Source organism: Macaca nemestrina, chromosome 6, assembly GCF_043159975.1.
Source record: "Macaca nemestrina isolate mMacNem1 chromosome 6, mMacNem.hap1, whole genome shotgun sequence".
NCBI classification, from domain to species: domain Eukaryota; kingdom Metazoa; phylum Chordata; class Mammalia; order Primates; family Cercopithecidae; genus Macaca; species Macaca nemestrina.
This window is the reverse complement of record NC_092130.1, coordinates 9545029-9572996: the sequence shown is the minus strand read 5'-3', so window position 1 is coordinate 9572996 and position 27968 is coordinate 9545029. Positions and strand designations below refer to the sequence as shown.

General features: G+C 39.2%; 1 protein-coding gene across 3 annotated transcripts in view; it reads left to right on the top strand.

Annotated features, from left to right (window-relative positions):
* The first annotated feature begins 1637 nt into the window (after window positions 1-1637).
* Window positions 1638-27968, top strand: part of LOC105480862 (RAN binding protein 17) — a 442674-nt gene continuing 416343 nt past the window's right edge. For 2 of the 3 annotated variants that reach the window (XM_011740055.2, XM_011740054.2), the window contains exons 1-3: window positions 1639-1793; window positions 16209-16355; window positions 19913-20003. In XM_011740055.2, the coding sequence (XP_011738357.2) occupies window positions 1776-1793; window positions 16209-16355; window positions 19913-20003 (256 nt within the window). In that variant the 5' untranslated portion in view covers window positions 1639-1775. Of the gene's footprint in view, window positions 1794-16208; window positions 16356-19912; window positions 20004-27968 lie in introns of all 3 variants that reach the window. The other variant, XM_011740056.2, reaches the window with a different exon arrangement.

The window sequence follows — 27968 nt, the reverse complement described above, 5'->3', positions numbered from 1 at the left end:
AGGGCCAAGCACCAAAAACCCAGGAAGACTCAGATGATTCAGATATTGGTGTTAACAGATAAGGGCTTTAAATAATACAGCTAAAATGTTTAAGAAAATAAAGATAAAGAATTTCATCAAAGCCTTGGAATCTATTTTTAAAATGTGAGAGAAAGGGGAAGCATGAAAATTTCAACTTTCTAAATGAAAATTCTAGAACTGAAAATACCATAACTAAAACTAAGAATTCAATAGAGGGGATGTATAGCAGCTCAGACACAGTAGAACAGAGTTTCTATGAAATGGGCAGCAGGCAAATAAAAAATACAGAAGAGAAATAAGGAATATAGCAAAAAGTTATACATGTAACTGAAGTTCCAGAATGGAGAGAGAGAGAGAGAGAGAAAGAAAGAGAGAGAGAGAAGGGGATAGATGCAACATTTAAAGAAATACTGACCAAGATTTTTCAAAACTTGATGCAAAAGATCACATTCACACTTAAAGAGCTTTATGAATCCCAAGCAGGATAAGTACAACACACACACACACACACACACACACAAACTTAGCGACATCAAGCACAAAGTGCTGAAGACAAAAAAAAAAAAGAAAAAAGAAAAAAAGAGAAAAATGTTCAAGTAGCTGAGGATGGGGGTGAAAGACAGGATCAACAATTAGACTCATGGCTGATTTCTCAATAGAAACAATGACAACCAGAAGACAATGAAAAGACATTTTTAAAATGCTGAAAGATTAAAAAAAAAGCCAATGTGAAATTCTATACCCAGCAAAACTATCCTTTAAAAAATGAAGGTGAATTAAGATGATTTTATGTTAACAAAAGCTGAGAGACTTTGTTCTTAGCAGACCCAAATACAAGAAGTGCTTAAGGGAGTTTCCCTCTTAAATACTAAAGTACAGTGCTCCCAAATGGAACTGTTGAACTTGAAGAAAAAACGAAGAACATCAGAAAGCAGTGACTTTGACCCACTTCTGTTCCAATAAATTCTCATTGCAATGGAATCATTTGGTGTAAAATACAAGTTCATATTAAACAAAATGCAGACAAAGAATAAGAGGTAAAGCTTGAATGTTACAACTTAATAGCAGGTAGACACGGTCAGCTTAATTTTAACCAAAATCAAGTTAAAAACGTTGTTAAGCAACAATGGAATTTGGGCCCTGGGAGTCAGGGGTCAAAGGCAACAGCTGGCATGTGGGAGTCAAAGGTTATGGCTTGTGTGTGTCTGTGGTTCGCGGCTGTTAGGAGACAAGAAAATCTCTGGAGATGCAGGAGTCGGGAGCCATGGGCAGTAGTTGTATTTTGAGGGTCGGGGTAAAGAGAGCCTTTGGAAGACTTATGAGTCAGGGTCCACGGCTGACAGGTGGGTCATGGTAGTTGTGTCAAAGGGCAGAGGTTGGAGGTCATGACCCACCAACACGCGCCGGTTGAAACCTGAGCGCAAAGGGCGGTTGAGATTCCCGGAGGACACGCCCCTATCGGCCCCGCCTCGCGCCCCGCCTCCGTCGCCCCGCCCCATCCCTCCCAGCCGCGCCCCATCCCTCCCAGCCGCGCCCCATCCCTCCCAGCCCCGCCCCATCCCTCCCAGCCCCGCCCCTCCAGCGCTTCGAATGCGGACGCCGAGCGCGGCTGAGACTGTGAGGGGCGGGCGAGCGAGCGCTGGCGAGCGGCGCAGGGACCCCGCGGGCGGCTGGGGCTTCCGCGGCGCCCGCCCCCGCTCCCTCCCCTCGGGCGCTGGGTGCAGACCGGCCGGCCGGCGCCGCCTCCTGGGAAGATGGCGCTGCACTTCCAGGTCAGTTCGCTCTGCGCCGCGGGCCCGCGCTCCGCCGCCCTGGGAACCCGGCGGGACGCGGGGGTCTGGAGACCGAGGGCCGAGGACAGCGGCGGAGGCCGCAGGGCCGTGGGTCGGTGTCCCCGGAGTCCCAGCCCCTGCCTCTGCCCCTAGCCGGGGACCGGGACACTGGTCTGGGCTGCACACCCCAGGCCCTGGCCGGAGCCCGAGAAAGGGGCGGCCGAGCCTGGGTTGGAGGCGGCGGGTGGAGGGGGCGGGGGCAGGCCCAGGGCTCGCCCCGGGGAAGGTGCGGACGCCGGCGGCACGCGTGCTGACCGCGGCTTCAGTGGCGCGGGGGCAGGTGGGAGTCCCAGCTGGGCCGGCTTTGGCGCGCCTCGCGCGGCTGCCTAGCGGAGGAGCAGCCTTCCCGCCTTCCCGCCGCGGCTCTGTCGTCAGCCTCCCTCCACACAGTTGAACCCGAGCCCGAGTGGGGGCTTGGGATCCACCGAAGGAGCGGCGGCAGCAGTTGGACTTTAATTGGCCAGAGGAGACGGGGGCTGCGTCTGGGGGAAGTTGCGAGGGAGGGCTCCGCGGCCGCCTCTTTGGAGGAGGAAACCCGAGCCGGGCGCGGGCGCAAGGATCGCAGAGGGTACGAAGATGGGACGCGTGCTTGTATATCCTCGGGCTGCTCTGAAATCCCCTTTCAGTTATTCAGCAAACATTTATTATCTCCCCGCCGTGCCTCAAGCACTGTGGAAAGTTCTGGGGTTGAAGGATGACATCTTACTATCCTCGCCCTCATACAGTTCACAGAGAATTACAGTACAAGTGAAAAATGTATGGTAGAAACAGTCACAGTATCATGGGAGCACAGAAAAGGGGGCAGCCAGCCAAACGTGTATGTTGAGAAAGAGTGAAGCAGAGCTGCTATGCTCTCAGCTAAGAGATGCTTTAAGTTTCTTTGAGCCTCCATTCTTCCATTTATTAATTATTGAGTGCCTACTATGTTAGGCGCTGAAGATACAACAGCTCTGAACAAAACTCTATGGTTTATACTCAGGGAACTTGCAGTCTACTGGTCCTTGAAAGAATCGTAGGTGTTTGCCAGGTGAAGAGGAAGGGAAGGGTATGGAGGTAGAAGGACAGTGTGAGCCAAGGCAAAGAATTGTAGAAGAACATGGTGTACTGCAGAAAGTTAAGTTTGGTTGGGACAAAGGGATGGGACCGGGGAGGCAGTCGGTGACAGGAGATGACCCCGGAGAGTGAAGGGAATTTCCTAATATGGTGACAGTGTATCTAAGAATCTCATTCCCCTTGTAGACTTCTTGGAACCCCTTGTGATCACACAGACTTATAATTTGGCTGATTTATTGATTCTTTTAAAGGGTCTTTTTTTGAAACCAGTTACTGTCTGGTAATCGACAGTTCTAGAATGTTATGTAGTAAGCCCCACACATTACCTTTTGACTTCGTGCCATTTCTAAGGGTCCTCAGGTCAAAATAATGTATTACCACTTTAGTAAATGTGCCCTCTGGGACATTTTCACAGGAAGAATCTTACAAGGAGGATTTATGGATTGTAAATAGGTAATCAGATGTTCACAGAGCCCGTGTAAATCTTGAGAGTAAATTAAAAGGTATGGTGGAACTTTGGAATTTTTTTCATACATGGAAAGATGATGTATAGGAAATCACCAAGTCCTGGAAGACTTCTTCTTATCTAGGCACAGTGTTGGAAAAATTAGCTGCTGATGTCGAAACTACCCATATTGGTTTTGCAGGACTGTACTGTGAAGTACATTCCTGTAGACAGCTTAGAAGTGGAGTTGGACAAATATAAGATCAGACAGTTTTGTTGACTAGAAAAAAACTGAAATTTCTCCGTTTGAATTATTTTTAGCATATTGGATCATATTGTTAATCAGTTAACTCAAGGAACATTTGTTATTAGTGATAACCGATACCTAGCATTTTGAGTTTTCGTATCCTCACTATAGAGTTGAGCCCTGCCACTAACTTAAAAAGTGTGCATATATACATTTTATTCTGAAGACACTGAGTCTTAAAACAGTTGTGACTTCCCCAACATTACAGAGTTAGTAGGCCTAATAACTCACAAGTTCCGTGTTCCCCATTACCTCTGTCTTACTGTCACCTACCCAAAGGGACAGCTAGGCAAAAATTATGCCATCAAGATGATGAGTAAAGAAGCAGATTTGTGTAGGGTGAGGTTAGGGTACTGGTAAACATCTTTTTCACATCATGACATACATAAAAAATGTTAATTATGTGTCTCATTAACATAAACCGCTCATTGCCAAAGGCCATCAGTGTGCACTTTCCCCAGTGTCTCAAGCCCTGCCCCTGCTGCCTGGAGAGCAGAGGGATCAATATCTCAGGCATACCTGTGAATCATTCAAAGAAGTTGCATTCTGGTTAGGAAGCTGTGAATTAGGATACCCTGTCCCAAAAGAATTAATGGGTCTGGATTCCCTGATAGGAGGCAATCCAGATAAGGGGGCAGAGTGAGGAAAGAGATAGAATTGAGAACAAGTAAGAGGTAGGCACTTTAGATAGAACAGAGGTACCTTGATGAGAATCGAGAAAATGTTAGGAAAAATTTAAGGGACTCAGTTGATCCAACCTTTTTGCTCAGGCCAGGCGCGGTGGCTCACGCTTGTAATCCCAGCACTTTGGGAGGCCGAGGCTGGTGGATCACGAGGTCAGGAGATCGAGACCATCCTGGCTAACACAGTGAAACCTCGTCTCTACTAAAAATACAAAAAATTAGCCAGGCGGGTGGCAGGTGCCTGTAGTCCCAGGTGCTCTGGAGGCTAAGGCAGGAGAATGGCGTGAACCTGGGAGGTGGAGCTTGCAGTGAGCAGAGATTGCGCCACTGCACTCCAGCCTGGGCAACAGAGCAAGACTCTGTCTCCAAAAAAAAAAAAAAAAAAAAAAAAAAAAAGATGGGGCACTTAAAGTGGAAAGCTTGTTCAATTCTGTTTGTGACATTTTTGGCTGATTACATCTTTCTAGATTTCCAAGAGAAAGAAATTTGTACACAAATACAAAGAGGGTGAACAGACAGGGCTAAAAATATGGACTGCCAGGCATGGTGGTGTGTGCCTATAGTTCCAGCTACTTGGGAGGCTGAGGTGGGGGGATCACTTGAGCTTAGGGGTTCTGGGCTGTATTGTAGTGTGCTCCACCGATCAAGTGTCTCCACTAAGTTCAACATCAATAATATTGACCTCCCATCAATATGGGAATGGGAGACCACCAGGTTGCCTAAGGAATGATGAACTGGCCCAGGTCAGAGACAGAGCTGGGCAAAACTCTAGTGCTGATCTGTAGTGGGACCGTGCCTGTGCATAGCTACTGCATGCCACCCTGGGCAACATAGCAAGACCCTGTCTCTTGAAGTATGGACTAGGACATCATCTCCAGGTGGATGATGATGGAAATAAAGAGTGGCAATTTGGGCAGGTTGGGGGGAAACAACATGCATTTGGGGTCTGTAGACTTGTATTTGACTCAGAATTTGATTATCTCTAAACTTGAGGAATTTATATATATTTGATCTCAGCTTCAGTTTTTTAAACTGCAGAGTAAATATACTGAAAATACATACTTCACAAGAGCCTATTTTTCAGGGTTGGTTTGAAAAAAGGGTGGAAATACTTTTGTAAACTATAAAGCACTAAAACAAATATTATCTATTTCATTGTAAGAAGGAAGAATTCCAAGAGATCCAGATAAAAGCCTTCAGGGATACTCAGGAAAAGGTAGTAAGAGGAAGAAAAAAGAGTTTGTGGGAAATGAGTAACTTCAAAATGAAGGCAGTTTCTGTTTATTGTAATCAAGAAGCTTAATTCCAGAAGGTAGGAAAGATACAGGAAAGTAATTGACAAGATCTTTAAATTCAGTTGAAGTGGATTTTTGTGGCTTATTTATGTTTTACTATTAGGGAACATTTATTTCGTGAAACAAAAGCGTTTATTCTCTTTTTTCAGCTTTACTGAAGTACAACTGATAATAAAATGTGTATATTTAAACTGGGCAATTGGATGGGTTTTGACATATGTATACATCTGTGAAATTGTCACCAAAATCAAAAAAATGAACATATGCATCCCCCCAAAAGTTTCCTTGTGCTCTTGTGCCCCTTTATAATCTCTCTTTGCTGTGCCCTTTTTCCCCCACTCCTCTGCTGTCTTCCCTCCCAGCCAGGAAATCACTGATCTGCTTTCTGTTTATTAAGAACCATACAATATATACTTTCCAGCATTCACCTGTTGATAGTCACATGTGTGGCTGCTTTTACTCAGCCTTCACCTGTTGATAGTTACCTGTGTGACTTTTTACTTGCTATATAAAAAGAACTCCTCATTTAGGGGCCAATTCTGTGTCAGGCACAAAGACCAGAAATAAGTCCAGAATGATTTGGAAGACCCTTATTTAGACTATGGTCAGGATTACATCATTGTCTCCTAGGGTGTGAAAGTTGGATGCTGTCTGTTTTGTGTGTGTGTGGTTTTTTAAGAGAGGGTCTTGCTTTGTCACCCAGGCTGGAGTGTAGTGGTGGGATCTTGGCTCGCTGCAACCTCTGCCTTCCATGCTCAAGAGAGCCTCCCACCTCAGCCTCCCAAGTAGCTGGGACTACAGGCATGTGCTGCCACACCTGGCTGATTGTTTTTTTTATTTTTTTATTTTTTGAAGAGATGGGGTTTCGCCACGTTGGCCAGGCTGGTCTCGAACTCCTGAGCTCAAACAGTTCACCCACCTTGACCTTCCAAAGTGCTGGGATTACAGATGTAAGCTACCATGCCTGGCCTGTTTATATGTGACAGTTACTCTGTGGGAGGTGAATGATGTCCAGTTCTCTTTGTTTTACCTCTTAGTTATTTATATGGGCTTCTAATGTTATCATTAAGACTTGTAGAAGCTTTAAAAACTCAAACCTGATTTGTCAACAAATTGAGACGGGATCCATTTTTCTGAGACCATTCTCATATTAATCATATTCTCAGATATCAATGTATAAAACTAAAATGAAACTTTATCAGTTTACTATGAAAAATAAAGTTTCCTTAGCAAATCAAGTGCTAAACAGCAGATTGCTTGATTGGTTAGTAACCACAATATTGTGGGTTTAATTACTTTATATGTCTAGATAATGCCTTTCTACCAGGGTAAGGGCCTTTGTGTGTGTATCACTTTTTCTAAAAAGGTTTTTTGTATACCAGGTATATGTTTGTTACCATTACAGTGAAAGAATAACTTGATTTTCCCTTTCAGTCTTTTGTAAAAGAAAATTCAGACCTTTCTCTCTCTCTCTTTTTTTTTTTTTTTAATCTTGGATGGACTTTCATTTGTTAATAATCTGAAATATCTTTGGAAAAAAAGAGTGATTGGTAACATTGTTGATTTAAATACTATGTAAATACACCCCAGGTCTGTTCTGTCTTGAGGTTTTTTATATCAGTAAAGCAAAACAGACAAATAATTTCCAGACTTCTCCATAATCTTTCCAAATAGGTTTATTTAGGTGCTATTGAATTGATTACTATTAATATTACTTTTCAAGCGCTCACAACACTTTTTTTTTTTTTTTGAGTTGGGAGTCTCACTCTGTTTCCCAGGCTGACCTTGAACTCCTGGGCTCAAACGATCCTCCTGCTTCAGCCTACTGAGTAGCTGGGATTACAGGCATGTGCCACTGTGCCTTAATACAAATTTATTTTCATAGATTTGGAGGCCAGAAATCTGAAACATATACAGGTTTGGTCCCTTCTGAAATGGCCCTGAAGGAGAAACCATTTCAAATGCCTTTCGCCGAGCTGCTTCTGATGGCTGCTGGCAATCTTCAGTGTTCCTTGGCTTGCAGAAACATCAGTCTAGTCTCTGCCTACATCTTCATATGGTTTTCCCTGCTATATCTCTGCGTCTCAGATCTATCTCCTTTCTCTTATAAGAATACCAGTCAGTGGATTTAGGGCCCACTCTCAATCCAACATGATCTCATACCAAGATTCTTAATTAAGGATTTGTGAAGACCCTATTTCCAAATAAGGTCCCATTTATAGGTACTGGAGTTGGGACATGGACATATATTTTAAGGGGATATAATTAAAATCATTACAATATTATTAGGTAATGTTAAAAACAACTGTGTACCAGAAGTTACATGACACTAACTCTTAATCCTCCAAACCTATGAGGCACTGTTACTAGTCTCATTTTTGCTGCCTTTTGTTAAGCAAGTCTGTTACTATTTCTTGGCCTAATTCTTTTTGCAGTCAAAGTCTACTTCAAAGAATCTTAGGCCTAGATGAATGCATGCCAGCAGAATCGGTTTATTAATTATATTGAGTATTACCAGTTCTAAAATTCAGTCCTCCAAATTTATTAGATGAAGGAAAAGGCTTCTTAGGTTGATCATGAGAGGGAAAAGGGACTCCTTTTTATTTTCGTATATAAATACATATTTAGTTTTATTTTACTTTAAGTTCTGAGATACATGTGCAGAATGTGCAGGTTTGTTACATAGGTGTATATGTGCCGGGTGGTTTGCTGCACTTGTCAACCTGTCACCTAGGTATTAAGCTCCTCATGCATTCGCTATTTGTCCTGATGCTCTCTCTCCCTCTCCTCACCCCCACAATAGGCCCCCTGTATGTGTTGTTCCCCTCCCTGTGTCCATGTGTCTTCATTGTTCAGCTTCCACTTATGGGTGAGAACATTTGGTGTTTGGTTTTCTGTTCCTGTATTAGCTTGCTGAGGATAATGGCTTCCAGCTTCATCCATGTCCCAGCAAAGGACATGATCTCATTCCTTTTCATGGCTGCATAGTATTCCATGGTGTATATATACCACATTTTCTTTATCCAGTCTATCATCAGTGGGCATTTGGGTTATTTTCATGTCTTTGCTATTGTGAATAGTGCTGCAGTAAACATATATGTGCATGTATCTTTACAACAGAATGATTTATATTCCTTTGAGTATATACCCAGTAATGGGATTGCTGGGTCAAATGATATTTCTGGTTCTAGGTCCTTGAGGAATTGCCACACTGTCTTCTACAGTGGTTGAACTAATTTACATTCCTACCAACAGTACAAAAGCATTTCTGTTTCTCCACAGCTTGGCCAGCATCTGTTGTTTCTTAACTGTTTAATAATCACCATTCTGACTGGTGGGAGATGGTATCTCGCTGTGGTTTTGATTTGCATTTCTCTTATGATAGTGATGCTGAACTTTTTTTCATATGTTTGTTGGCCACATAAATGTCTTCTTTCGAGAAGTGTCTGTTCATGTCCTTTGCCCACTTTTTTTTTTCTTTTTTAATGAGATGAAGTCTCGCACTGTCGTCTGGGCTGGAGTGCAATGGCACAATCTTGGTTCATTGCAACCGCTGCCTCCCAGGTTCAAGCGATTCTCCTGCCTCAGCCTCCTGAGTAGCTAGGATTACAGGCGCCTGCCACCATGCCCGGCTAATTTTTGTATTTTTAGTAGAGACAGGGTTTCACTATGTTGGCCAGGCTGGTCTCCAACTCCTGACCTCGTGATCCTCCTGCCTCCGCCTCCCAAAAGTGCTGGGATTACAGGCATGAGCCACCACGTCTGGCCACTACCTTTGCCTGCTTTTTGATGGGGTTTTTTCTTGTAAATTTGTTTAAGGTTCCATGTAAATTCTGGATATTAGACCTTTGTCACTTGGGTTAATTGCAAAAATTTTCTCCCATTCTGTAGATTGCCTGTTCACTCTGATGATAGTTTCTTTTGCTGTGTAGAAGCTCTTTGATTAGATCCCATTTGTCAGTTTTGGCTTTTGTTGCAATTGCTTTTGGCAATTTAGTCATAAAATCTTTGCCCATGCCTATATCCTGAATGGTATTGTCTAGATTTTCTTCTAGAGCTTTTATGGCTTTGGGATTAAAGACTTTGGGATAAGTCTGTAATCCAGCTTCAGTTAATTTTTGTATAAAATGGAAGAAAGGGGCCCAGTTTCAGTTTTCTGCATATGGCTAACCAGTTTTCCCAGCACCATTTATTAAATAGGGAATTCTCTCTCCATTGCTTATTTTTGTCAGGTTTGTCAAAGATCAGATGGTTGTAGATGTGTGTTCTTATTTCTGAGGTCTCTATTCTGTTCTATCGGTCTGTGTGTCTGTTTTGGTACCATGCTGTTTTAGTTACTGTAGCCTTGCAGTATAGTTCGAAGTCAGATAGTGTGGTGCCTCCAGCTTTGTTCTTTTTGCTTAGGATTGTCGTGGCTCTACGGCCTCTTTTTTGGTTCTATATGAATTTTAAGGTAGTTTTTTTCTAATTCTGTGAAGAACGTCAATGGTAGTTTGATGGGAATAGCATTGAATCTGTAAATTACTTTGGGCAGTATGTCCATTTTCACAATATTGATTCTCCTTATCCATGAGGATGGAATGTTTTTCCATTTGTTTGTGTTCTGTCATTTCCTCAAGCAGTGGTTTATACTTCTTCTTGAAGAAGTCCTTCACATCCCTTGCTGTATTCCTCAGTATTTTATTTTCTTTGTAGCAATTGTGAATGGGAGTTCATTCATGATTTGGCTCTCTGTCTATTGTTGGTGTCTAGGAATGCTTGTGATTTTTGCACATTGATTTTGTATTGTGAGACTTTGCTGAAATTGCTTATCAGCTTAAGGAGTTTTTGGGCTGAGATGATGGAGTTTTTAGATTGTAGGATCATGTTGTCTGCAGAGACAATTTGATTTTGTCTCTTCCTATTTGAATACCCTTTATTTCTTTCTTTTGCCTGATTGCCCTGGACAGAACTTCCAATACTGTGTTTAATAGGAGTGGTTAGAGAGGGTATCCTTGTCTTGTGCCAATTTTCAAAGGGAATGCTTCCAGCTTTTGCCCATTCAGTATGACATTGGCTGTGGGTTTGTCATAAATAGCTCTTATTATTTTGAGATATGTTCCATCAATACCTAATTTATTGAGAATTTTTAACATGCAGGGTTGTTGAATTTTATTGAAGGCATTTTCTGAATCATTCTATTGAGATCATCATGTGGTTTTTGTCATTGGCTCTGTGATGGATTATGTTTACTGATTTGCATATGTTGAACCAGCTTTGCATCCCAGGGATGAAGCTGACTTGATTGTAATGGATAAGCTTTTTTTTTTTTTCCTTTCTTTTTTTGAGATAGAGTCTTAACTCTGTCACCCAGGCTGGAGTGCAGTGGCGCAATCTTGGCTCACTGCAACCTCCACCTCCCGGCTTCATGGGATTCTCCTGCCTTAGCCTCCCGAGTAGCTGGGACTACGGGCACGTGAAACCATGCCTGGCTGATTTTTGTGTTTTAGTACAGATGGGGTTTTGCTGCGTTGGCCAGACTGGTCTTGAACTACTGTCGTCAGGTGATCCACCCACCTTGGCCTCCCAAAGGGCTGGGATTACAGGTGTGAGCCATGGCACTAGGCTTGGATAAGCTTTTTGATGTGCTGCCAGATTTGGTTTGCCAGTATTTTATTGAGGATTTTCACATCAATGTTCATCAGGGATACTGGCCTGCAGTTTTCTTTTCTTGTTGTGTCTCTGCCAGGTTTTGGTATCAATTTCATGCTGGCCTCATAAAATGAATTAGGGAGGAGTCCCTCCTTTTCAGTTGTTTAGAATAGTTTCAGAAAGAATGGTACCAGCTCCTCTTTGTACCTCTGGTAGAATTTGGCTGTGTCTGATCTTGGGCTTTTTTGTTTGGTAGGCTATTTTTTTACTGCTTCAATTTTAGAACTTATTGGTCTAATCAAGGATTCTACTTCTTCCTGGTTTAGTGTTGTGAGGGTATATATGTCCAGGAATTTTTCCATTTCTTCTAGATTTTCTAGTTTATTTGCGTAAAAGTGTTTATAGTATTCTCTGATGGTAGTTTGTTTTTCTGTGGGGTCAGTGGTGATATCCCTTTATCATTTTTATGGTGTCTATTTGATTCTTCTCTCTTTTCTCCTTTATTAGTCTAGCTAGCAGTCTGTTTTATTAAGTTTTTATAAAAACCAGCTTCTGGGTTCATTGATTTTTTTTTTTTTGAAAGATTTTTCGTGTCTCTATCTCTTTCAGTTCTGCTCTGATCTTAGTTATTTCTTGTCTTATGCTAGCTTTTGGATTTCTTTGCTCTTGCTTCTCTAGTACATTTAGTTGTGATGTCAGGGTGTTGATTTGAGATCTTCCTAGCTTTCTGATGTGGGCATTTAGTACTATACATTTCCCTCTTAATGCTGCTATAGCTGCAACCCAGAGATTCTGGTGTTGGCTCTTTGTTCTCATTGGTTTCGTAGAATTTCTTGATATCTGTGTTAATTTCATTATTTACCCAGGAGTCATTCAGGAGCAAGGTTGTTTAATTTCTGTGTAGTTGTGTGGTTTTGAGTGAGTTTCTTAATCTTGAGTTCTAATTTGATTGGCTTGTGGTCTGTGAGACTGTTATGATTTCAGTTCTTTTGTATTTGCTGAGGAGTGCTTTACTTCCAATTATGTATTTGATTTTAGAGTAAGTGCCATGTGGCATTAGAAGAATGTATATTCTGTTGTTTTGGGGTGGAGAGTTCTGTAGATATCTATCAGGTCTCCTTGATCCAGAGCTGAGTTCAAGTCTGAATATCCTTGTTAATTTTCTGTCTTGTTGATCTACCTAATATTGGGAGTGGAGTGTTAAATTTTCCCACTATTATTGTGTGGGAGTCTAAGTCTCTTTGTAGGTCTCTAAGAACTCATTTTATGAATCTAGGTGCTCCTGCATTGGTTGCATATATATTTAGGATAGCTCATCATGTTGAATTGTTCCCTTTATCATTATGTAATGCCCTTCTTTGTCTTTTTTGATCTTTGTTGGTTTAAAAGTCTGTTTTGTCAGAAACTAGGATTGCAACCCTTGCTTTTTTTTTTTCTTTCCATTTGCTTGGTAAATTTTCCTCCATCCCTTTATTTTGAGCCTATCTGTGTCTTTGCATGTGAGGTGGGTCTCTTGAATACAGTACACTGATGGAACTTGACACTCTGTCCAATTTGCCAGTCTGTGTTTTTTTACTGGGGCGTTTAGCCCATTTACATTAAAAGTTAATATCATTATGTGTGAATTTGATCTCATCATCATGATGCTAGGTTGGTTATTTTGCCCGTTAGTTAATGCAGTTTCTTCATAGTGTGCTTTGTCTTTCTTTGTATTTCAGGGTGTTTTTGCAGTGGCCAGTACCAGTTTTTCCTTTCCATATTTAGTGCTTCCTTCAGGAGCTCTTGGAAGGCAGGCCTGGTCGTGGCAAATTCCCTCAGCATTTGCTTGTCTGAAAAGGATTTTATTTGTCCTTCTCTTATGAAGCTTAGTTTGGCTGGATGTGACATTCTGGTTTGAAAAATCTTGTCTTTAAGAATGTTGAATATTGGCCCCCACTCTTTTGGCTTGCAGGGTTTCTGCAGAGAGATTTACTATTAGTCTGATGGGCTTCCCTTTGTAGGTGACCTGGCCTTTCCCTCCTGCTGCTCTTTATATTTTTTCCTTCATTTTGACCTTGGAGGATCTCATGATTATGTGTCTTGGGGTTGATTGTCTTGTGGAGTATCTTACTGGAGTTCCCTGTATTTTCTGAATTTGAATGTTGGCCTCTCTTACTAGGTTGGGGAAGTTCTCTTGGATGATACCCTGAAGTGTGTTTTCCAACTTGGTTCCACTCTCTCTGTCTCTTTCAAGTACTTCAATCAGTCATAGGTTTGGTCTTTTTACATAGTCCCATAGTCTCAGAGGTTTTGTTCGTTTCTTTTCATTCTTTTTTCTCTGTCTTATTTCAGCAAGATAGTCTTCAAGCTCTGATATTCTTTCTTCTGCTGGATGGATTTGGTTATTGATACTTGTTTATGCTTCACGAAGTTCTCGTGCTGTGTTTTTCAGCTCCATCAGGTTGGTTATGTTCCTCTCTCAAATGGTTAGTTAGCAGCTCCTGTAACCTTTTATTTTGGTTCTTAGCGTCTTTTCATTGGGTTAGAACATGCTTCTTTACCTCAGTGAAGTTTGTTATTACCCGCCTTCTGAAGCGTACTTCTAAAAATTTGTCCATCTCATCCTCCATCCAATTCTGTGCCCTTCCTGGAGAGGTGTTGTGATCATTTGGAGAAGAGGCACTCTGGCCTTTTGGGTTTTCAGCATTCTTTTGTTGATTCTTTCTCATCTTCATGAGTTTGTCTAGTTTCGATCTTTGGGGCTGCTCACCCTTGGATGAAGTTTTTGTGGGGACTCTTCGTTGATGCTGTTGTTGTTGTTTCTGGTTTTTTTTTTTTTTTTTCTATAGCCAGGTCCGTCTTCTGTGGGGCTGCTGCGGTTTGCTGGGAGTTCACTTCAGGCCCTGTTAATCTGGGTCGCTCCTATACCTGGAGATGTCACCTGAGGAGGCTGGAGAATGGCAGAGATGGGTACCTGTTCCTTTCTCTGGGATCTCTGTCCTCGAGGGCCACCGACCACTTCCCTTGGCTGGGAGTAGGGGCTCCCCTGCCCTGTGTGGCTCTCAGGTGGGCCATTGCACCACCTTGCTCTTCCCTCCTCCCTGTGGGTTACCCCCAACTGCCTAGTCAGTCCTGATGAGAGAACCTGGATACCTTGGTTATCAGTGCAGGATTCACATGCTGTTTTGGTTTGGAGCCTCTGATCGCCACTGCTTCTAGTTGGCCATCTTGGCCCCTTATTTTTGTATTTCTTACCCTGGAGAAAACAAGATAATTTTTATGTATTCATGAACCATAAATATTGTATGCATTTTACTGTTGTGAACAGTATGTAGTAGTAATCTGGGTTTTTTGGGCTAATCTAGGTGGGGGAAATGTTTAAAATGTGGTTCATTTGAGGTTCTTTATCTTAATCAGCCTATTTGAAATCTTACTTTTGGACTTCTGTGTTTACTCTAGCAGGAAGTTTCCAAGTCTGGGATGCTGGGCTCTGATGTAGATAGGGAAATGGAAAATGCTATAAAAGAGCTGAGAAGGAGAGAGGAAGAGAGAAGTAAAAAGAATAATGGGAGCTGGAGTAGGTCTCATTTTGATGTTAATTGTGTATTCCTTTTTCTGAGACGGTATATGCACGTGCACATGAGGGAATGTGTGGGCTAGTGTAGGTATAAGGTTGCCGCATAAAATTCAGGCTAGAAAGGACAAAAAAATGGCATTTTTAAAAATGAATATCCCATTATTTTCATATGCCTACCTGACTTTGAAATCTGTGCCAATATTTTTTCTTTCAGAGAATAATTCTCTAATTCAAGTTTAAAGTGAGGTAGTTGGTTTTCAGAAGACCTCTTTAACAAAAAAATTTTTAAGCTGGAGAGGAGTAATGAACTCATTTTCTGATTCTTTTTTTAGATGGTTTCCATGTGTCGCATGCCGTCATATGAGATTAGATTTATATCATCGAGATAGGATAGTAAACATAACACTTTAGTCTTTATGCTTATAAAATAGGAGCCTTTAATATAACTGGTTATTACATTGCTAGAAATACCCTGGGATCAAGTCAAAGTTCCTGAAAATCATGCAGCACTTGGAATTGTTGGTTCAGAAGCTCCAAATCAACGTATAACAAAAATAATATATATATTTTTGAGACAGGGTCTTGCTCTGTCCCCAGGCTGAAGTACAGTGATGGTATCATGGCTCACTGCAGTCTCGACCTCGCAGGCTCAAGTAGTTCTCCCACTTCAGCCCTCTAGTAGCTGGGACTACAGGCGTACCCTACTATACCCGGCTACTTTTGTTGTATTTGTAGAGGGGATTTTGCCATGTTGCCTGCAGTGGTCTTGAACTCCTGGGCTCAAGCGATCCTTCCGCCTTGGCGTCTCACAATGCTGGGATTATAGGCATGAGTCACCATGCCCAGCCTTAAATTCTTAAAATTTGAGAAAGAATATAAATTTGGTTATCTGCAACTTGTGCGTGATCATTTCCCCCCATCCATCTCCCTAGCCTCATCTGGTATCTCCGTGCTGTGTTTATCAGCCTCACTAACCTTTAATGCTTTGAAATTACTGAACTCCATTCTACTGAAGGTCCCTGGTAAATGTTCTTTCTTTGCCTGAATGGCCTTCTAGTCTTTTTAAAATCTGATTCAACGTTGTAGGTCTCAGCATAAATATTATTTCTTCAGGCATACCTTTCCAAATCCTTGTTGTAGGACAAGTTCTCCCTTTCTTGTACTTTTCCATTGCAGAACTATCAATTTGTAAGTAAATAATTTCGGGAGTAAGAGATGGGCCTGTTTTGTTTGCATCTGTATCCCCTAGTAAGTAGCTGTGTTTCAATAAACATGTATTGAATTAATGAATACACATGTGATATTTGTATCCCTTTTTTTTGTGATTAAATATTTACCTTATTTTTTTTCATGGAAGTAAAATATTAATTTTTTTTTCTTTGAAGAGTTTGGCTGAATTGGAAGTGTTATGTACTCATCTCTACGTAGGGACTGATCTTACACAAAGAATAGAGGCTGAGAAAGCACTCTTGGAACTTATTGACAGCCCAGAATGTCTCAGCAAGTGTCAACTTTTATTAGAACGAGGAACAGTAAGTATTTGGTAACAATGATTAACCATGAAAGATCAGTAGATGTATGTCATTGTTAATGAACGCCTGTGTTAGCAGTGGTAACTGATAGATACTGCCACATGGTTTTTTTGTTTCTGTGAAACGGTAGTTTCACTGTTAAAGGGATTAATCAGGAAAAGAATTGGAAAAACCTGGAAAGCAAACTTAGGGAGGAGCCAGGAAATGAAGTAGGAATGAATTGAGATAGTTTCTTGATTACTATTGGTCTCTTTTTATGTCTCATATTAGTGGGCAAAAATTACATTTTTAGAAAGTTGACTAACAACTTTAAAAAACCTAGATAGGGGAGGCAGATTGTAATTACCTCAGAAACATGAAAGGATGATTCGAAAGCATGCTGATTACCTCTTGCCTGCCTCCCATCTAGATATTCGTAGTCTAGACATTCATATTCATTTAGTAAAATATTTAAATGTCAAACCAGGCGCTGTACTGCGTACTTGATTTATGTACATGAATTAAAGTAGCTCTTTGTTTAGTTGGAGAGGCAGATATATAAATAGCTATGAAATGATTGCAGTAAGAGACTGTGTGTTCTAGAGCAGAGTTGGCAAACTTTTTCTGGAAGGGTCAGATAGCAAATATTGTAGACTTTGTGGGCCAGGAGACAAAATGGAAGATGTTTAGTAAGAACATCTATAGAAAGGGAAAAAACAAATTTCTACAAAGTTTTAGTGATGAGATTCAAAATATAATAATCTGATACAGATTTTTTAATAATACAGGTCTGTTACTGAAGAGAATAGAACTGTTTTTTTGGGGGATAACATTTTGCTATTATTAATTGGAGTTTAGAGTTGTTTTCTATCATCAACATTGATTGCAAATGTTCATATGTTAATGCTGATCTATAATGAGATTTTACATATCTTATATTTGAAAATATCTTTTCACATAGATAGGCACTGCCAAATACTAATAATCAGTCTATGAGCATATGATTATAATTAAGCACATTCATCATTTAGAAGGCATTTAAAAAATTCTGTTAAATCATGATATTTGCCTTTTAGCATGTCATTATACTGCAGATTGACCACTTCCAATTGAAGATTAGGTGGGAGCTCTTAATTGCACAGTTAAATGGATTTTATAATATGGAAATTGCCTTTACACTTGCATCAAGATCTGAAGCTGGAGCTGTAGTTGAAGCTCAGAAAATATATCTCTGAATAGAGATCTCACTACTTGTTTTAACTTTTGACAATGTGGGAAGTATATAAAGCTGCCTAACATTACTTGCAATTCAAATGACGTTATCAAAATGGCTTTACTGCAGTATAAGTTCTGCATATAGGTTCTAAGCACTTTTTAGGCAATTTTGTAATTTTAAGTTGAATTTATTAAGGAACGTTATCAATTTTGCAGCAAAAAGTGAGTTCCAAAGCCATTTAGTGTTGAACAATGGTGACTTGGTTGTCTCATTCAGAAAATTTAGCTTTATTCCTGAGCTAAAAAAATAGCAGTGAAACTTTATCACTGATAAGCTATTAAACTATTGTGTGATGAGACAAGTGAGAATATTATTTCCAATACAGAATATTCAGATACTGCTTCTTTATCTTATAGAAATGAACAGAACTAAAGTTCACAAAAGTGAATGAAGTCCACTGTTAGCACTACTGATTCATTAACTTAAAATAGATTCATATATTTACCACACAGTATCTGCCGGTGAACAATATGGTGAATAACCATAGGCTTTAAACGTGTTACATTTTTCACAAGATTTGTAAATTTGTTCAGCTAAGCCCTTTTCTGCTCCATATGTTTTTACCACTAGTGTGACATATCGTAGCAGATTCTACTTCAGTTTATATTGAATTAATGTGTCCTCAACTTCTTTGAAAATATTCTGGCCTGTAGTTCTCCCACAGTCTTCATAGAGGCCAATTCTTTAGTTGCGTCACAGCATTGACTTCTAGAATAAACAGATAGTAAGTATTGGTAACATTAAGAGTATGAGCGTTATGAGAAACATCTGTCCACTCATCAAGACTTAAGGAGAACCTTTCCAAATCATTTGTCTTGTTTTCAAATTGACTTTTGATGTTGTTCCAATGTCTTCAACTCTTTGAGAATTTGTTCCCACCAGAAACTAGTAATCTTATTTTCTCTGCACACATAACTTTGGCCGCTATAATAAAACAATGATGATTTAATTAACTCATCATTGGTAAATGGCTGTGTGATTGACTAACAAATGAGCCACTTGGAAACTTTGGTTGCAGTCTCATTTTTTATATTTGTAAAGACAGTCTACTATGATGAGATAATCAAATTTCCTATTTTTTCTGACTTTTGATTTCCTGAGTTGGGAATATTTTGATGGGAATATTGGGGATATTACTTGGTCTGATATTGTCAGTGTGTATTATATTCTTTTAGGACAACCATAGTACCATTGCATAAAAAGCACATTGTTTTGCCATGTAATCAATAAAAGAATAGTCCACACTCCTTTGTGCCTTAAAAATTAGATATTTGAAGTCCACTTTTATTTTTTCTTATTTTGATATGATAGACATACGCTGGTAATAATAAAAGGTATGTGTCATGTCATGAAAACACCCATGGCTCTCTAGGCACTGTAGAGTTGTGCCTACCTCACTGCGGTTTATGATACTCTGAACAGCAGTAGGAAGCACTGAGCGCCACGTGTGGTCTCTGTCTTAACTATTCAATTCTGCCATCGTGGCATGAAAGCCGCCATAGGCAGTGTGTAAATGAATGAGCGTGGCTGTGTTTTAATAAACTTTATGGACACCAAAATATGGATTTCACATATTTTTCTGTCACAAAATATTGTTATTGTTTGATTTTTTTGAACAGTTGAAAAGCTGTTTAAAATTGTAAAAAACATTCTTGGATCACAACCTATGTAAAAACAGGCAGGATTTGGTCAAGGGCCATAGTTTGCCAGCCTCTGGTCTAGAGAAAAAAAGAGGGAGTATCTTTGCAAGAATTTCTAGGAGGTGGAGTGAATACGTGAACCAAATTTTAAAGAGTGAGCATGCATTTAGAGAGTTTGAGTACAGTATTAAGATAATTGGGGGCCAGAGAGAATATAGTCAGACATGGGTTTCAAGGAACACGGAGGTCAGGGTGGGGAAGATATGGAAAGGAACCTGAAGGCTATCATGGTCAGAGCAAAGTCAAGAATGGAATCAGATGAATTTGAAGAGATAATCAGAGGCCAGGTGGTGTAGGGCTGTAGACCATGGTAAGAGTACTATATTTTATTTGAACTTACTGAGTAATTTATTTCTCCTGTTTGCTTATTGTTATTTGAGATGACTGTCTATACCTCCCTCAACTAATGATTTCTTATGAGAGATTATATGCCTGTGTATGTGTATCCTTTTCTGTATATATGTATCTCAAATTGACGTATTTTATCTGTTGTAAATTTGCCTGTTTGGAAAACCAGAAAAATTTCTGTTATTGCTCAGAAGAACATTTCTATCACAATGCTTTATTTTAATTTCATTTATGATAATAATTATTCTTTACAGACATCCTATGCTCAGCTCCTTGCAGCAACATGTCTTTCAAAACTTGTCAGCCGTGTCAGTCCTTTACCTGTTGAGCAGAGGATGGACATCAGTAAGTGGCTTATTATGCTTTTTCACTAACTGTGCTTTAAAAAAACTTCTTCTTTTAAATATACTAAAGTGTTACTAGGATTGCAAATTTTTTGAGTCTGTCATTTTTTAAAACATGAGTATCAAGTCTCATTTACTCATCTATTGATGAACAATGTTGTGTTACATAAAGCAATCTCTAATCAAAAAAGGTTTTTTTTTTTTTGAGACAGAGTCTCGCTCTGTCGCCAGGCTGGAGTGCAATGGCGCGATCTCAGCTCACTGCAAGCTCTGCCTCCTGGGTTCAAGCAATTCTCCTGCCTCAGCCTCCCAAGTAGCTGGGACTACAGGTGTGCGATACCATGCCCAGCTAATTTTTGTATTTTTAGTAGAGACAGGGTTTCACCATGTTGACCAGGATGGTCTTGATCTCTTGACCTCGTGATCCACCCGCCTTGGCCTCCCAAAGTGCTAGGATTATAGGCGTGAGCCACCGTGCCCGGCCAAAAAAGCATTTATTTAATAGTAAACAATAACTAGCATTTTGTGTACTATTTGTTAAGATTTGTGCTCTCTCATTTTATCCACCAAATAAGATTTTTGAGTTATCCTCATTTCACAAATGAGGAAATTAGATTTGCAGACAGGCTCTGTCATGTGCCCAAGATCACACAACTAGAAAGTAGTAGAGTTATGATTCAAAACTCCTCTACCTGTTTAGTGTCCAGGCTCTTAGCCATTATCTTAACTTGATATGCAATTGAATGACAGGACAGAATTCAGCTCTCTAGTGTTTTTCAGGATGCTGTATCAAAATCATTTGGCGTATATGTAAAATAAAAGCAGGTTCTTATTAGGAAGATAATTTATGTATGGATAAACAGTGCTTGGAACTTTACTTGAAAAAATGATTCTATAAAGTAGCAGTATGTTTTTCAGAGTTAATGTATTTTAAGTTTTTGTGTGTATGTAAGTAGTTTGCATTTCATATGGACAAAATTGTAATAATTGAGGTATGGGGTGTTTTTGGTCATCTTTGTTCATATTAGAAATAGATTGTTGACTCATTTCTGTTGTTCAGCCTCAAGGTTAACATAATTTATATTTATCAGAAAAGTTAAAATGTATGTGATGGATCTTTAGGTTTAAATTTGAATGATCGAAGTCTCCGAATGATACATTGTTTTCCTCTATATTGACTGTTATTTCTGTAAGCACTCTGAGTCTTAGGTACTGCAGAAAGCCTTGAGAAGGATTTATCTACTGTTGAACTTTACTTAAGAAAGCAAAGGAAAGGAGTTTACAGTTTTATAGTTTTAAAAATAAGGGTTCAAATAATATAAAGCTAAGTCATAAAACTTGTGATTTTGTTTATTATACTTTTCCACACACACCTTTTAAATATATTTAATTTTTTTAGAGCAGTTTTGGGTTCACAGCAAAATTGAGCACAAAGTACAGATAATTTCCATATACCCTCTGCTGCCACACATGCACAGCTTCCCAACTATTAACATCCTGCACCATAGTAGTACATTTGTTACAATTGATGAACCTACATCCACACATCCTCATTAACCAAAGTCTGTAATTTACATTAGGGTTCACTCTTGGTGTTGTATTTCTATGGATTTTGACAAATGTGTTAATACAATGACATGTATCCACCAATATAGTATTATACAGAATAGTTTTACTGCACTAAAAATTTGCTGTGTTCTCTGCCTATTCATCCCATCCTCCCCCAACCCTGATCTTTTTACTGTCTCCATAGCTTTGCCTTTTCCAGAATATGATATAGTTGGAATCATACAGCCTGAGGTATCAGTCATACATGTAGGCTTTTCAGATTGGCTGCTTTCACTTAGTAATATGCACTTAAGGTTCCTCCATGTTTTTTTCATGGCTTAATACCTCATTTCTTTTTAGCACTGAATAATTCTTCGTTGTCTGAGTGTACCGCAGTTTACCCATTCACTTACTGAAGAGCATCTTGGCTGCTTCCAAGTTTTGATAATTATGAATAAAGCTGCTATAAACATACATATGTGGGTTTTTATGTGCCCATTTTCAGCTCCTTTGGATAAATACCTTAGAGCACAATTGCTGGATTGTATGTTAAGAGTATGTTCAGTTTTATAAGAAACCACCACACTGTCTTCCAATGTGGCTGTACCATTTTGCATTCCCACCAGCCATGAGTGAGAGTTGCTGTTGCACCACATCCTTGCCAGCAGTTGACATTTTCTGCATTTTGGCTATTTTGATAGATGTGTAGTGGTAACTCCTTGTTTTAATGTGTGTTTCCCTGAGAACATATGATATACAGCACCTTTTTATGTGCTTATTTGACATCTGTACAGTTGACCCTTGAACAGTGCAGATATTAGGGGCTTTGACCCCCTGTGCAGTCAAAAATTCACTTAAAACTTTTGACTCCCCCAAAACTTAACCACTCATAGTCTACTGTTGACTGGAAGCTTTACCAGTAACATAAAAACAGGCTGACCAATCCATATTTTGTATGTTATATGTGTTATATACTATATTCTTTGAATAAAGTAAGCTAGAGAAAAGAATATTATTTGGAAAATTATAAGAAAGTTAAAATGTATTTACTATTCATTAAGTGGAAGTGGATCATCATAAAGATCTTTATCCTTACCATTTTCACATTGAGTAGGCTGAGGAAGAGAAAGATGAGAGATTGGTCTTACGGTCTTGGGGTGGCAGAACTAGAGGAGGCAGGAAAGGCAGGAGCACTGGGTATAACTTTATGGAAATACATTGTAATTTCTGTCTGACTTTTTTGCTTTTTCATTTCTTTAAAAATGTTTCTGTAAAGTACCAATCCTTCTATGTTCACTTTAAATTCAGTGCCTGTATCATAGAAAGGTCCATGTCATAAAAGAAGTCGGAATAATGGAAACGTTTCTGCCAGGTTGTCTAATGTTAATTTTTTTTTTTTTCTGGCACTGCTGTTTCTACTACATCTTCTACCTAATCATGTGGCACTGGTTCAGATGCACTCATCTCCATGAAATCATCTTCTGTAAATTCTGATGTTTCTTTTGTTAGATTCCCTAGTAGGTGTAGGTTTCTCCCTTGTGTAAAACTTAGCAATTTGTAGGAAACTTTGATCTTTTCTTTCAAATGAGGAATGTCTGACAGGCTTAGACCTTTTGTCCCCTTTACTTAGAGTTGAAGTTAGTAAATCCTTAATGGCTTTTTAGTAGCAGACTTCCAAAAGATCCCGGATTTTTAGCATGCTTTTAATTTCAGGTTTTCAGCTGACTTTAGCTATAGTATACAGTAGGTTAAGACTCATGTCTATGACTTTTACTCGAAGAACAGCAGTAAAGTACAGAAGTCTTCTATATTTAGCCAAGATTTATTTCAGTAGAAGATAATCTTCTCTGACTACTCTTTGAGATTGGAATAAGCCTTTAAAGATAAACCTTAAAATTCTCATTTTATGGTAATATCGTCCATTTCAGTTCCCTAGGTTTGGCATAGGAGATAGTGACTGTACTGGTGTGTGACTCTCTTCCTGGAGATTTCTTCCTGAAAAATGTAAGAGCTGTTGGTAAGAGCAGACTTGCACTGATGATAGTTGATCTCTGGTCTACAAAGATTTTGTAACTCCTTGGAAAGCCTCATAATCATTCTTGACCTCTTTGTAGCTAAAAATTTAGAGTAGTTAATCTGTAGGAATGCACTTCTAGGGGCCAAAAATGTGACTGACTTGGGAACAATTCTTAAACTGATTAGCTGTAATATAGTTTTGTGAATTTATTGCACTGATCCTGTACCTTGTGGTTATATTTGTCCCTATTACAGAAGTGTTGTTTTGTCTTCTTTAATATTGCTTGTAAACAGCAGTGCCCATTGAAACATATTTGATTTTTTAAAAATGTTTCCTATGAAAACTACCTATTAGTTTTATTAGATCTTGAATTTCTCCAAGATCCATATCTTGAAACCTTCACTCTCCACCTTTTTTTTTTTTTTTTTTTTTTTTTTTGCCATATCCAGTCTCTTTCATGATTTCCTCGATTGGCTGTGTTGTAAATCCTGTGAAGTCATGTACAACATCTGGACAGAGCTTCCTCCAGCAGGAATTTATTGTTTCAGGCTTGATGGCTTTCATGGCTTTTTCTGTAACAACAATGGCATCCTCAGTGGTAAAATCCTTCCAGACTTTCATGAATGTTCTCTCTGTGGGAGTTCTCTTCCATAGTGTTGACAATCCTTTTTATACAGTACCGTGTGTCATGAGCTTTGAATAAAGGTCCTTATGATCCCCTAATTTAGAGGCTAAATTAGAGATGAGTTTGGGGGCACATGGACCACTTTAATGTCCTCATTGAACTCATGGGGTTCTGAGTGGCCAGGGACATTGTCCAATATGAAAAGAACTTTAAAACGTATTCCCTTACTGGCAAGGTACTTACTAACATCAGGGACAAAGCATCTATGCCTGGCTAATTTTTTGTATATTTTTTGTAGAGATGGGGTTTCACCATGTTGCTCAGGCTGGTCTCGAACTGCTGAGCTCAAGCGATCTACCTGCCTCACCCTCCCAAAGTGCTGGGATCATAGGTGTGAGCCACTCTGCACGGCTACATCCGAGTTTTTAAAAAATGTCGTAAGTCTCCAAAAAATTTTCCGATATATTTATTGAAAAAAATATGCGTGTAAGTGGTTCTGTACAGTTCAAACTCATGTTGTTCAAGAGTGAACTGTTACCTTCTTTGGAGAGGTATCTGTTAAGGTCATCGGCCCATTTTTTTCAGGTTGTATTCTTATTTTTGAGTTTTAAGAGTTCTTTGTGTAGTTTGGAAAACGATTCCTTTGGTATGTCTTGTGCAAATATTTTCTCCTGATCTGTGGCTTTTTATTCTCTTGACAGTGTCTTTTGCAGAGCAGAAATTTTTCATTTTCATCACAGAGTTTACCTTATTCATTCTTTCTTTTGTGGATCATGCCTTTGGTGTTGCATCTAAAAAGTCATCACTGAACCAGGGTCACTTAGATTTTCTCTTATTTTATCCTCTAGGAGTTTTATAGCTTTATATTTTACACTCAGGTCTGTGAACCATTTTAATTTTTGTGAAGGGCATATAGTCTGTGTCAAGGTTCCATTTTTCCGTGTGAATGTCCAGTTGTTCCAGCACTATTTGCTGGAAAGACTTTTTTCCATATTTAAAAGACTCATACTTTGTTGTTCCCTTTGCTCCTTTGTCAGAGATCAATTGACTATATTTATATGGGTCTATTTCTGGGTTTTTTATTCTGTTCTGTTGATTGACATCTTAGTTGGTTTTGTTTTGCTGCCACAGAATACCTGAGACTGGGTAATTTATCAAGAAAGAAATGTATTTCTTTCTTTTTTTTTTTTTTTTTTTTTTTTTTTTTTTTTGAGACGGAGTCTTGCTCTGTCACCCAGCCTGGAGTGCAATGGTGCTATCTTGGCTCACTGCAAGCTCTACCTCCCATGTTCAAGCAATTCTCCTGCCTCATCCTCCAAAGTAGCTGGGACTACAGGTGCGTGCCACCACACCTGGCCAATTTTTTTGTATTTTTAGTAGAGATGGGGTTTCACCGTGAGTTAGCCAGGATGGTCTTGATCTCCTGACCTCGTGATCCACCCGCCTTGGCCTCCCAAAGTGCTGGGATTACAGGCGTGAGCCACTGCGCCTGGCTGAAAGAAATGTATTTCTTACAGTTCTGGAGGATGGAAAGTTCAAGATCAAGGGACTGGCATCTGGTGAGGGCCATCTTGGTGCATTATCCCATGGTGGGAGGGCAAAAAGAAGGCAAAAGAGAGTGATAAAAGGGGGCTGAAATCCTTTTTAAAGGAACCTACTCCTGAAATAATGACATTAAACCATTCATATGGGCAAAGCATTCTTGGTGTAATCATCTCTTAAAGATCCTGCCTCTTAAGATGTTAGAGTGGCAATTAAGTTTCAGCATGAGTATGGGAGGGGACAGACATTCAAACTGTAGCCGTTGATATGTCATTTCTTTCCCCGATGCCACACTGTCTTGATTACTGTAGCTTTATGGTATGCCTTGAAGTGGGGTAGTGTCAGTCTTCCAACTTTTTTCTTCTTCAGTATTGTGTTGGCTATTTTGGGTCTTTTGCCTCTCAATATAACCTTTAGAATCAGTTCATTGATACACACAAAATACGGGGATTTTGATTGGGATTGCATTGAATCTTTGGATCAAGTTGGAAAGTACTGATATCTTAACAGTATTGAGTTTCCTGTCTATGAACATGTAATATGTATTCATTTATTTAGATCTTCTTTGGTTTGTTTTATTATAGTTTTGTAATTTTCCTCATATGGGTCTTGTACATATTTTGTTAGATTTAAACCTAAGTATTAATATTTCATTTTTGAGGGTATAATGTAAATTATTTTGTGTTTTATTTCAAGTTCCACTTGGTGGTAAAGCAGAGTGATTGACTTTGGTAAACATTAACCTGTGTTCTGTAACCTTGCTATAATCATTTATTAGTTCATAATTTTTTTGTCAGTTCTTTCAGATTTTCTACATAGGTTATCATGCCATCTGTGAGCACAGACACTTTTATTTCTTCTTTCCTAATCTGTATGCATTCTATTTCTTCTTCTTACCTTACTGCGTTAGCTGGGACTGACAGTATTATGTTGCAGAGCAGTGGTGAGGGGGGACATCTTGCCTTTTTCCCAATCTTAGTGAGAAAGCTTCAGGTTTCTTACCATTAAATATGATTTTTAGCTGTAGGTTTTTTGTAGATGTACTTTATGAGATTGAGAAAGTTGTCCTCTATTCCTAGTTTGCTGAGAGTTTTTTTTTAATCATCAATGCATGTTGAATTTTGTCGAATACTTTTTCTGCATCTATTTATATTATCATGTGATTTTTCTTTAGCTTTTTTTTTTTTATTTTGGTGGTTTCTTTTGGTTCCATGTTCTCTCTCTCTCCTTGTTTTCTTTTGCTGCCCTCTCTTTCTCTTGCACTCTCTCTCCAAATAGTTCATAAGCTAACTCTCTACACATAGATTATAGCTTATACTTCTCACTGTTCTTAGAATTTGGGATTGTTTCCATCACAGGATTCTTAGTTAAATTTTGAGGTGTGTATCATCTCTCTCCTTTCCTAAATGACATACTGGCTTTTGGGACCAAGGTAGAAATTGAATGTTTCTCCTTTCTTTTATATTATTTTTATATTTAGATAGCACACTCTAAAAGACTATCTACAAGTTTGGATTTAGAGTTTTGATTATTTTTATATTTAGATAGCATACTCTGAAAGACTATCTACAAGTTTGGATTTAGAGTTTTGATTATTTTTATATTTAGATAGCATACTCTGAAAGACTATCTACACGTTTGGATTTAGAGTTTTGAATTATGAATTATTATTAAAATATATGGTTTGTCCAATATTTGGAAACAGGAAACAAACAAAAAATCGGAATGAACCAAAATAACCTGACTCAGAGTCCCAGTCATTTCACCTTTTTGACCTTCATATTTTTGGTCTATAAGACAGAGTAATGGTAATCCATAATAGCAGTATCTTCACGTTGCTATGAGAGCCACATCAAGTATTCGATAGGAAGCACTTCACAATTTCTGACATGCTTCATAAACATGAAATATTGTTGTTACTGTGATATAGGCTTTTGACACGCAAAAGAGCTCTAGTGTGTAGCTTTCCAATTTTCTACTGACTTTTGTCTGGGGTTTTTCCCAGCTGTTTGTTGTGGTTGTTGTTCTCCCATGTATCTTCCTGAACATTTCCATTTCTTTTTAGTATGGCTTTTCTCTATTGTACCAGTGAGGAGAAGATTGCTGATTTTTGTTTTTTTCTTTATACTTTTAAGTTCTAGGGTACATGTGCATAACGTGCAGGTTTGTTACATATGTATACTTGTGCCATGTTGGTATGCTGCACCCATCAACTCGTCAGCACCCATCAACTC